General features: G+C 37.3%; 1 protein-coding gene across 7 annotated transcripts in view; it reads left to right on the forward strand.

Annotated features, from left to right (window-relative positions):
• The window catches only part of DMD (dystrophin), a 1990807-nt gene that overhangs the window by 632867 nt on the left and 1345393 nt on the right, over positions 1-12547 (forward strand). For all 7 annotated transcript variants that reach the window (XM_044235639.1, XM_044235638.1, XM_044235634.1 and 4 more), the window contains one exon: positions 11021-11191. In XM_044235639.1, the coding sequence (XP_044091574.1) occupies positions 11021-11191 (171 nt within the window). The remainder of the gene's footprint in view (positions 1-11020; positions 11192-12547) is intronic.

A 12547-nucleotide genomic window follows, 5' to 3' on the forward strand; every position in this document is an offset into this window, starting at 1 on the left:
ATGATTTCTCCCACATGGAAAAGTGAGACCGTGAGTGAGTGCCCAGCTTCCCTAGCTATGCAGGACATTGCCAAAAAGGCACATTTCTCTCTCCTCAATCCATAGTACTGAGTTGTGAGCTACATTACTGAGGGGTAATGAGCAGCTGGAAGAACAGCCACCAGGTCTGGGGATTGTATTAAAAGTGTACAGGTCATAGTAATATCACTGACTCCTTCACAAGCTTTGCCTATCAGCTGCTGAGGTCACTCTGCCCAGTGATCTCCCCAATTTCCCATAGCACTACCAGTGTCCTGTATGACACCCCCGCATATATCCCAAAACTGTGGTTGGATTCCAGTGCATACTGTGGATGGTGGCCAGGACAAGCTTTTGTAGGAAGCTAATGAGCATGCACAGAAGTTTGGCCTTAATCTTCAGGCCTTGGAGAGACCACAAACCTAAGCATTTAGCACCAGTCTTGGGAAGGAAAAGGGAGGCTGTCAATACCTTTAGTCTGGTTTTTTGCAGGATAGAGAGAAGCCGTGCAAGCTTAAGAATTCTGCCACAAGAGGGAGCCAGAATTGTGGAACAGTCATATTCATAGAGGGTCTCAGATAGCCTCAGAATCCCTAGTGGTGTTGACAGAAGGTATTTCTCTTCTGATGGCATGTAGTAAAGACTAGAGGAGGTGATTTTTACAGTGAATGCAAAGACAGTGTTACCAGACTTCAAGGAGCATGGAGAATCAAGAATCATGCTACTACCAAAGGGTCATAATAATTTTCCAGTAACCAACATTAAAGACATGGAGATCTGCCACTAATCTGTTGAAAATAGTTGTTCTAAGAAAATTCAGTGAGTTGTAGAAAAACAAAGACTATTAAATTACATTAGGAAACCAATAAAGGAACACAATGAGAAGTGTAAAAAAATAAAAATCATGAAGAAAAAACCACAATGGATATCTGAGTGCTGAAGAATACAGTGGAAGAAATGGGAAACGTAATAAACAGCCTTAATAGAATGGATCAACTGGAAGAAAAAAATCTGTGAAGTAGAAGACAGGACTTACAAAGTTGTCTGGTCAGAGGGGAATGAAAAAAAGAAGTGGGGAAAAAAAAAGTATGTGCCCTATGGAACATTATCAAGTGAAGTAATTTGTGAATTATTAGAGTCCCAGAAGGAGAAAAGAAGGGTAAAAGGGGCAGAAAGCTTATTTATGGAAATAATGGCTTCAGACTTCTCAAATCTGGAGAGAGATTTGACCGTCCATGAATTGATGAGGCTTTTAGGTCACCAAAAAAAAAAAAAAAAAATCAATTCAGAAACATATTTCCCAAGAGACATCAAAAATGAAAAAGTCATTTATTTTATCAGCAAAATAAGCTCATTTGGGAAGAGTAGAGGAGACGCACCTTGGAACAATTAAGCTATGGGAAAACATAGACACATCTGAAAAGACCAAAGCAAGGTCAGCTTTTTTTAGGTTTCAGGGTAAAGTTCAGGTAGATTGTTTGGACCAGGAGGTAAGGATGTGGTGGTTTCTCATTGGCTGCAGGCATTGTTTAGCAAATTGTTCAGGGGGTAGGGAGAGAGCTTCCTCTTCCTGCTGGTTATGAGGCCACAGGGAATGGTGCATGGGTGACAGCTCCCCCTTTAGGGCTTCATGACTATTTTAATGAGGTTTCCCATACTCATTATCATACTTTTTGCCTACAAGAGAACCTCATAAAGTCTTCACTGGATTTCTCAGCGGAAACTTTACATGCCAGGAGGGAGTGAGGATATATACTTAAAGTGCAGAAAAGAAAAAAAAATGCTAACCTAGAAAATACTATCTGGCCAGGTAGTCTTTCAAAAATGAAGGAGAGATAAAGTCTCTTATAGACACACAAATGCTAAAGAAGTTCATCATTACTAGATCCACCTTAGAAGAAATGTTGAAAGAAGTTCAAGCTGAAATTAAAGGATATTAATTAGTGGTATGAAGACATATGAAAATATACTGCACACTGTATAAGCTGCATTAATAGAATGAAATATTAAAAAAATACATTCAGTAGATGCAGAAAAAGCATTTGACAAAACTGCCAGTTTGACACCCTTTCATGATAAAAACTTAATAAATTCTGTATAAGAGGAATGCCCTTGACCATAGTAGAAACCTTATATGTGAACCTTGCAGCCAGTATCACACTCAGTAGTGAAAAGCAGAAAACTTTTCCTCTAAGATTAGACAAGGGTGCCCACTCTCAGCACTGCTATTTAACATAGTCCGGGAAATTCTAACAAAAGCAATTAGGAAAGAAAAAGAAAGACATCCAAATTAGAAAGGAAGAAATAAAATTGTTTGCAGATGATGTTTCCTCTACATAGAAAATCCTAAAGACCCCACCAAAAAAGTGTTGTAACTAATAAACAAATTCAATAAAATTGCAGTATGGAAGTAGTCAAATTATGGAAAGAGCCCAGATGTCCATCGGTTGATGGATAGATAGAGAAGATGTGGTACATATATACAGTGGAATATTTTTTGGTTACCCAAAAGAATAAAGTCTTGGCATTTGTAATGACGTGGATGGAGTTGGAGTATATTATACTAAGTGAAACATGTCAGAAAGGTAAATACCACGTGAATTCATTTGTGTGGATTTTAAGAATCAAAACAAATGGGCCAGCTGAGTAGCTCAGTCATTAAGCGTCTGACTCTTGATTTCAGCTCAGGTCATGATCTTAGGGTTGTGAGAGTGAGCCCCACATGGGACTCCAGGCCCAGCACAGAGCCTGCTTAAGATTCTGTCCATTACTCTCCCTCTGCCCTGCTGCACTCGTGTGCATGAATGCTGTCTAAATACATACATACATATATACATACATACATAAATACAGGTCATCATAGGGGAAGGGGGAAAAAAAGAGAGGGTGCTAGAGGGGAGGTGGGCAGGGGATGGGCTACAATCCTGATGGATATTAAGGAGGGCACATGTGATGAGAACTGAGTGTTCTGTGTAAATGATGAAACACTAAATTCTACTCCTGAAACAAATGTTACATTATATGATAACTAACTAGAATTTAAATAAAATCCTGGAAAAAATTGCAGTACACAAAATCAATGTATAGAACTATGCAGAAATGAGTTATATTTCTGTACAATAACAACAAAATATCTGAGAAAGAAATAAAACAACCCCTTTTATGATAGTATCAAAAACAAAAGAGTTAAAGATTAAGTTTAGCCAAGGTGGTGAAAGATCTATACTATGAAAACTATAGAACTTCAATGAAAGAAATTGAAGAAGGGGGCGCCTGGGTGGCTCAGTGGGTTAAGCCCACTTAGAGTGGTTCTACTCTAGGCTTTGCTGGTAGATATAAAATAAACACAGACAACTGTCACAAGTAGGGCAGTACACACAGAATCTCAGCTGTAGAAACCATTTCAAAATATAAATTTGCGGGTGCCTGGGTGACTCAGTGGGTTAAGCCTCTGCCTTTGGCTCAGGTCATGATCTCAGGGTCCTGGGATCGAGTCCTGCATCGGGCTTTCTGCTCGGCGGGGAACCTGTCCCCCCCCAACCCTGCCTGCCTCTCTGCCTGCTTGTGATCTCTCTCTCTGTCAAATGAATAAATAAAATCTTTAAAAAAAAGAAATTGAAGAAGACACAAGTAAATGAAAAGATATCCTGTTTTCATGGATCAAAAGAGTTCATAGTCTTAAAATGTTCATACTACCCAAAGCCATTTATAGAGCCATTACAATCCCTATCAAAATTCTAAGGATTTTTTTCTCAGAAATGAAACAGGCATTCTTAAAATTTGTGCAGAACCTCAAAAGACCCCATGTGACCAAAACCATCTTGCCAAAGAACAAAGTCAGAGGCATCACATCCCAAATATAGTTTGATTTAAAACTATATTACAAAACTGTAGTAATAAAAACAATATGGTACTGACATAAAACTGGACACACAGAAGAATGAAGGAATTGAGAGCCCAGAAATATACCCTCATGTGTCCAGTCAACTAACATTTGGCAAGAGAATCAAAGATAACCAATGGGAAAAGGATAAATCTCTTCAATAAGTGGTATGGGGAAGACTGGACAATCATATGGAAGAATGCAATTAAATTCCTATCTTACACCACAAAAATTAATGCAAAATGTCAATTTCTTCTTGGTTCAATTTTGGGAGTTTATAGTTTTTCAGGAATGCATCCATTTCATCTAGTTTGCTTAGCTTATTGGCATATAACTGTTGATAATAACTTCTGATGATTGTTTCTACTTCCTTGGTGTTAGTTGTGATCTCTCCCTTTTCATTCATAATTTTATGAATTTGGGCTTTCTCTCTTTTCTTTTGGATTAGTGTGGCCAGTGGTTTATCGATCTTATTGATTCTTTCAAAAAACCAGCTTCTAGGGGCACCTGGGTGGCTCAGTGGGTTAAGCCGCTGCCTTCGGCTCAGGTCATGATCTCAGCGTCCTGGGATCGAGTCCCGCATCAGGCTCTCTGCTCAGCAGGGAGCCTGCTTCCCCCTCTCTCTCTCTCTGCCTGCCTCTCCATCTACTTGTGATTTCTCACTGTCAAATAAATACATAAAAAAATCTAAAAAAAAAAAAAACAGCTTCTAGTTTCATTGATACGTTCTACTGTATCTCTGGTTTCTACCTCATTGATCTCAGCTCTAATATTGATGATTTCCCTTCTTATGTGTGAAGTTGGTTTGATTTGTTGTTGATTCTCCAGTTCTTTAAGGTGTAGAGACAGCTGCTGTGTTCTGGATTTTTCAGTTTTTTTGAGGGAGGCTTGGATGGCTATGTATTTCCCCCTTAGGACCGCCTTTGCTGTATCCCATAGGTTTTGGACTGAAGTGTCTTCATTCTCATTGGTTTCCATGAATTGTTTCAGTTCTTCTTTGATCTCCTGGTTGACCCAAGCATTCTTAGCAAGGTGGTCTTTAGCTTCCGAGTCTTTGAGTTCCTTCTGAACTGTTCCTTGTGACTGAGCTCCAGTTTCAAAGCATTGTGATCTGAGAATATGCTGCCTAGAGCAATCTATACTTTTAATGCTATTCTGATCAAAATTCCACCAATATTTTTCAAAGAGCTAGAGCAAATAATCCAAAAATTTGTATGGAATCAGAAAAGACCTCGAAGCACTAAGGAAATGTTGAAAAACAAAAATAAAACTGGGGCATCACGTTATCTGATTTCAAGCTTTACTACAAAGCTGTGATCACCAAGACAGCATGGTACTGGCATAAAAACAGACACATAGACCAGTGGAACAGAGTAGAGAGCCCAGATATGGACCCTCAACTCTATGGTCAATTAATCTTCGACAAAACAGGAAAAAATACACAGTGGAAAAAAGACAGTCTCTTCAATAAATGGTGCTGGGAAAACTGGACAGCTATATGTAGAAGAATGAAATTCGACCATTCTCTTACACCATACACAAAGATAAACTCGAAATGGATAAAAGACCTCAATGTGAGACAGGAATCCATCAGAATCCTAGAGGAGAACACAGGCAGTAACCTCTTCGATATCAGCCACAGCAACTTCTTTCAAGATATGTCTCCAAGGACAAAGGAAACAAAAGTGAAAATGAACTTCTGGGGCTTCCTCAAAATCAAAAGCTTCTGCACAGCAAAGGAAACAGTCAAGAAAACAAAGAGACAACCCACAGAATGGGAGAAGATATTTGCAAATGACAGTACAGACAAAAGGTTGATATCCAGGATCTATAAAGAACTCCTCAAACTCAACACACACAAAACAGGCAATCATATCAAAAAATGGGCAGAAGATATGAACAGACACTTCTCCAATGAAGACATAAAAATGGTTATCAGACACATGAAAAAATGTTCATCATCACTAGCCATCAGGAGATTCTAATTAAAACCACATTGAGATGCCACCTTACACCAGTTAGAATGGCCAAAATTAGCAAGACAGGAAACAACATGTGTTGGAAAGGATGTGGAGAAATAGGAACCCTCTTACACTGTTGGTGGGAATTCAAGTTGGTGCAGTCTCTTTGAAGAACAGTGTGGAGATTCCTCAAGAAATTAAAAATAGAGCTTCCCTATGACCCTGCCATTGCACTCCTGGGTATTTACCCCAAAGATACAGATGTCGTGAAAAGAAGGGCCATCTGTACCCCAACGTTTGTAGCAGCAATGACCACGGTCGTCAAACTGTGGAAAGAACCAAGATGCCCTTCAACAGACAAATGGATAAGGAAGATGTGGTCCATATACACTATGGAGTATTATGCCTCCATCAGAAAGGATGAATACCAATTTTTTTTAGCAACATGGACGGGACTGGAAGAGATTATGCTGAGTGAAATAAGTCAAGCAGAGAGTCAATTATCATATGGTTTCACTTATTTGTGGAGCATAACAAATAGCAGGAGTTAGAGAGGAGAAGGGATTTGAGGGAAATTTGAAGGGGAGGTGAACCATGAGAGACTATGGACTCTGAAAAACGAAGGGCGGGGGGTGGGAGGTTGGGGGAATCAGGTGGTGGGTATTAGAGAGGGCACGGATTACATGGAGCACTGGGTGTGGTGCAAAAACAATGAATAGTGTTACACTGAAAATAAATTTAAAAAATTAAAAAAAATTAATGCAAAATGTGTGAAACACTTAAAAGACCCAAAACCATAAAACTTGGAAGAAAACAGGGAGGATATTCTTTGACATTGGTCTTGGCAGTGATATTTTCAATACGACACCAATGTAGAAGCAACAAAAGAAAAATAAGTAGAACTACTTCAAACCAAAAAGTATAGATGTACATCAAAAGAGACAATTAACAAAATTAAAGACAACCTACAGAATGGGAGAAAATACTTTCAAACCATGTATCTTTTGGGGGTTATCAGCTAAAATACATAAGGAACTTACACAGCTCAGTAGCAAAACACAATATGGTTTTAAAATAGAGAAACTGAATAGATACTCTTTCTAAAGATGACATGAAAATGTCCAAAAGTTACATGAAGAGATGCTCAGCATCACTAATAAACAGAGAAATGCAAATCAAAACCACACTGAGGAATGACCTCACATTGATAGAATGGCTATCATCAAAAAGGGCAAGAGGATTGCCTGGGTGGCTCAGTGGGTTAAAGCCTCTGCCTTTGACTCAGGTCATGATCCCAGGGTGCTGGGACCGAGCCCCAGCTCTCTGTTGGGCAGGGAGCCTGCTTCCCCCGCCTCTCTGCCTGCCTCTCTTCCTACTTGTGATCTCTGTCAAATAAATATATAAAATCTTAAAATAAAAAAGGCAAGAAATAACAAATGTTGGTGAGGATGTGGAGAAAAGGGAACCCTTGTGCACTGTTGGTGGGGGTGTAAATTGTTGCAGCCACTATGGAAAACAGTATGAGGGTTCTTCAGAAGAATTAAAAATAGAGCTATCTTATGATCCAGCAATCCCATTTATGAATATATTTCCAAGGGAAATGAAATAGGAATCTTGAAGAGATACTTGAACCCCCATGTTCATTACAGCATTATTCACAATAGTTATGATATGGAAACATCCTAAGTATACAGCTGTGGATGACCAAATAAAGAAGATGTGGGGTACCTCTACATATATGTGTGTGTGTATAGTTATATACATATGTACATACAATGGAGCATTATTCAGACATGAGAAAGAAGAAAATCATGCAATCTGCTTAAATTTGGGTGGACTTTGAGGGCATGCTGTTAAGTGATATAAATCAGAGAAAAAAAATTTGTGCAATCCTGCTTATATGTGGAATCTAAGAAAGCTGAACTCTAGAACAGAGTAGTGGTGGTGATTGACAGGGCTGGGGTGTGGGCAAATGTAAATATTTCAGTCAAATGTTGCATACAAACTTCCAGTTATACACAGAATAAGTTCATGGGATTTAATATACAACATGGTGACTATTGTTTGCAATGCTGTATTGTATACTTGAACATTACCAAGAGAGTAGATCTTAAGTGTTCTCATCATGAAAAGAAAAAAAATGGTAATCACGTGAGGTAATAGAGGTATTAAGCACTCCTATTGTGGTAATCATTTCACAATATATATGTGTATCAAATACTCACACTGAACACCTTAAACTTATACCATGTTATATGTCAATTATACCTAAATAAAGCTGGGGTGGAGGGGGAAGTGAAATGAGGAAGGACAGTGCTGAATATTCGATTTAAAAATTTTGGAATGGAGAACATGAAGAACTTTTTGTTTTATATCTGAGGTGCGGCTCTGTAATCTGAAATTGCAGGGCATAGATTGGACAATTTAATGCTAGCATGCCAACATTGGTAATATGATACAGGTAAGGGGAAAATTGTCCAAACCTTTTCATAGAAATCCTTCTAAAATATGAAACACTAAAAATTCATATCTCTGGCTCATCAGGCATAGAGCTGTGGAATGTTAAGTTCAGAAAAGACCTTGGAAATCACCTCGTCCAACTGTTAGATAAGTTATAGAGCAGAGATAAAGAAAAATGAGGTGATACCTCCAGGTTCACTTAACTTGCTAATGACTGAGTCCAGGTATCCTGAATGCAAAGCTGATGTTTTTTCCAATACATTTGTGCTGTCACCTCAGAATGACTTCCCACCTGCTTTTCCTTTAAAAACAAAAAACAAAAAAACAAAAAACAAACAAACAAACAAAAACACTCCTGATCCCTTCCTTCCAGTGTAGTTTAATAGCATGCAGTGTGCGTGTGTGTGTGTGTGTGTGTGTGTGTTTAACTACAAGACTTTGGCTAAGTTCCGTTAGTCATTCTAATATTATTGTCACTTTGCCAACTGTCTGAAAAGATTATAGGAGCACAGCCAAGTAGAAATTGAGCAACCTGTTTTCTTACACTACTTATAGGCTCATTGATTATGCAAATAGCCTTTATACTTTAATTAGTTTAACTGTTAGACATATTGTTCTTGCTATGCCACAGTGAAGCATTTATTTACATTTCAGTAGATCAGGCACTACATTCACCAAGGAAAGTAAAGAACTTAAAGTTTTTTTAATTTAATTGTATGAAGCTTAAGATGCTTGGAAAAAAGAAGGAAAATTAATATGGTTCTGCACATATTTAGTATTTGGTAAAGTACATACAAATTTCATTACAATAAACTATGTGTTACATATTAAGACTGTACAATTAAAACTCTGTTACTTTAAAGATAGAACTCTACTTAATTTCAGAGAAAAAAATTAATGTCATTGGATTATATTTCCTTTTTAAGGTGAAAGAGAAACAATATATAATCATTCTAGTGCCAAACTGAGATTTTTTGCTCAGTGTGGTACAACAGAGTGCTTTGTTAGAAGAGATTAACATGCATAATTTTCTTGTAGATATTTAAAGTTTTGCTATTTTTTCTGGTTAATTAGTAATACATTCTTTCATAAAAAGCAGTTCAGAAATATATGAGAATTTAAAAGTGCTCATCTCCTATTACCGCACTTACTGTTTTGCAACTTACTTTTTAAGCTTAAAATTATATACAGAACCACTTCCACTTCAGTACAGATGTATTAGTTCTACATAGTATCCCATTGAGTGCATATGTGTATCTCACAGTTAGTTTAACTTATCCACAGGACATTTGGATCTGCTTCTGATATGTGGCTGTCTTGAAAGCTGAACTGAGTAGTTTTCATGCCACTTTGTATTTCTGTGGTGTTTGTTGTGATCTTTCCTCTCTCATTCCTAATTTTATTTATTTGGGTTCTTTCTCCTTCTCTTAAGTCTGGCTGGAGGTTTATCAGTTTTATTTTCTTTCAAAGAACCAGCTCCTAGTTACATTGATCTGTTCTAGTATTTTTTCCCTATATCATTGATTTCTGCTCTAATCATTATTTCCCTTTTCTGCTGGCTTTAGGCTTCATTTGTTGTTCTTTTTCCAGCTCCTTTAGGTGAAAAGTTAGTTTGTATATTTGAGATTTTTCTTGCTTCTTGAGGTACACCTGTATTGCTATATACTCCCCTTTTAGGACTGCTTTTGCTGCATCCCAGAAGTTTTGGACTATTGTGTTTCGATTTTCACTTGTTTCCATATATTTCTTTATTTCTTCTTTAATTTCCTGGTTATCCCATTCATTCTTTAGTAGGATGTTCTTTAACCTCCATGTATTTGTGGTCTTTCCAAACTTTTTCTTGTGGTTGACTTCAAGTTTCATAGCACTGTGGTCTGAAAAGATGCATGGTATGAACTCAGTGTTATGTACTGGATGAGGCCTGATTTATGACCCAGGATGTGATCTGTTGTGGAGAATGTCCCATGTGCACTTGAAAAGAATATGTATTCTGCTGCTTTAGGGTGAAATATCCTGAATATATTTGTAGTCTATCTGGTCCAGAATGACATTCAAAGCCATTGTTTCCTTACTGATTTTCTGTTTAGATGATTTGTCCATTGCTATAAGTGGGGTATTAAAGTCCCCTACTATTAATGTATTATTCTCAGTAAATTTATTTATGTTTGTTATTAATTATTTTATATATTTGTGTGCTCCCATGTTGGGGACATAAATATTTACATTATTCCTGCCACTTTTTACACTGAATTTTGTATGATACATTCTTTAAAGTGAAATAGTAAAAAAAAAATAAAATAAAATAATTAAATGGAATAGACTCAGATTTATGAACATTAGAAATTGTGCCAATAAACTAACATCTCCAGCTGAAATATATTGTGAATAAAATTATTTTGTCTCTTCTTTATTCACAGAAAAACATAGCCATACACAATAGCTAAATTATAGTCATGGGGGAATATATTCATTTTATTATATATGTCAAGTAAATGGCTATATCTTATTTTAACACTTAAGTGAAATTAAGTGTAACCAATAGCCATGAGTTATTTCCTCATTCATATAAGCTTTTTTACTTCTTGCTTCTTTTCTATCTAAGCTTTCTGTTATTTGCAGACTGTTCAGTAATAATATAATGACAATGTTTTGTGACTTTCAATATTCATGCTTTGCTTGTTGGTTTATTTTATGGAAGGTCTATGCCAGGAAGGAAGCCTTAAAGGGAGGTTTGGATAAAACTGTAAGTCTTCAGAAAGATCTGTCAGAGATGCATGAATGGATGACGCAAGCTGAGGAAGAATACCTGGAGAGAGATTTCGAATATAAGACCCCTGATGAATTACAGACAGCAGTTGAAGAGATGAAGGTAAAATTAACCAAATAAAATGAAGCAAAGAAATTAAAAAAATAAAGAAAGAGGCAACATTGCTTGACATTGTGATTCTATACTATCTGTTCTTTCCTTGGTTTAATGGTGGAAGTTGATTTTTAATGAATTCAGCTTCAAGTTTGGCATATATTATGGATTCTGAAATTTTTTATTTATAATTTTAATGCATTGTGGTCAAAATATAAATATTGACAATCATTAGTGACATTTTCCCCATGACATCTTATAGTATTAAGCAATTGGAATCAGCTACTCACATTGGCTGTTTCTAGTAATGAAAATTCAAATGGAAAATATGCCAATGGTTATTGCAGTGACAGTTGAAAATGTAGCTAACAGACTATGATCGTTTGGTTTCTGAAAGGGGTTTCTGAGAATTTAGATACTAAATACTTTAACTTATGGCCTTTAATGTGAATGAAGAGGACTGAGTTTACATGGACTTCTCAAACAGTAGGATAAGAAATAATGATTTAGGACCAAGGAAACTAGTGCATAGCAGGGACTGGGAGGTGCGGCCTGAAATAGAGTCTCTGCAGTGGCATTTCACTATGGCCTTGGACACAGGATAGTCAACGTAATCTCTTATTTGTCATGTCTACACCGTGTCAGTTTCTAACTTGAATATATGAACTAAGAATTGAAACTTACTTGTAAGTAAATTGCCTGACTCAGAGTGGGTATTCAAAGACCCTATGGTAGAATGAAGGGTACTGAATGTATTTCTTTTTTTTTTTTTCCCAATTTATTTATTTTCAGAAAAACAGTATTCATTATTTTTTCACCACACCCACTGAATGTATTTCATTCCATTCCCTCCCAAGCTATTCCAAGTGGATCACATGGCGTTAGTCACATATAAAATGTAAAATTAAAACATATGAGGAAGATTGTATTTAAACAGTAATAGTTTTCAGGGTATTAAAAGCTTAATAATTGGGGTGCCTGGGTGGCTCAGTGGGTTAAAGCCTCTGCCTTCAGCTCGGGTCATGATCCCAGGACCCTGGGATCGAGCCCCCAGTCAGGCTCTCTGCTCGGCAGGGGGCCTGCTTCCTCTTCTCTCTCTGCCTGCCTCTCTGCCTGCTTGTGATCTTTGTCTGTCAAATAAATAAATAAAACCTTCTTTAAAAAGCTTAATAAGGGGGGACAAGATGGCGGGGTACTAGGAAGAGGCGTCTTTTCAGCTGGTACCCCAAAGTGAGCTGATTACCTACCAAAGAACTCTGATCACCCATGAAATCAGCCTGAGATCAGAATTATACACGTCTGGATCTCTACAGGGGCAGAAGACGCCAGTGAGCAGGTAAAGCGGAATGGGAACAGCGGACTGAT

The sequence above is a fragment of the Neovison vison genome, chromosome X (assembly GCF_020171115.1).
Source record: "Neovison vison isolate M4711 chromosome X, ASM_NN_V1, whole genome shotgun sequence".
Classification (NCBI taxonomy): domain Eukaryota; kingdom Metazoa; phylum Chordata; class Mammalia; order Carnivora; family Mustelidae; genus Neogale; species Neogale vison.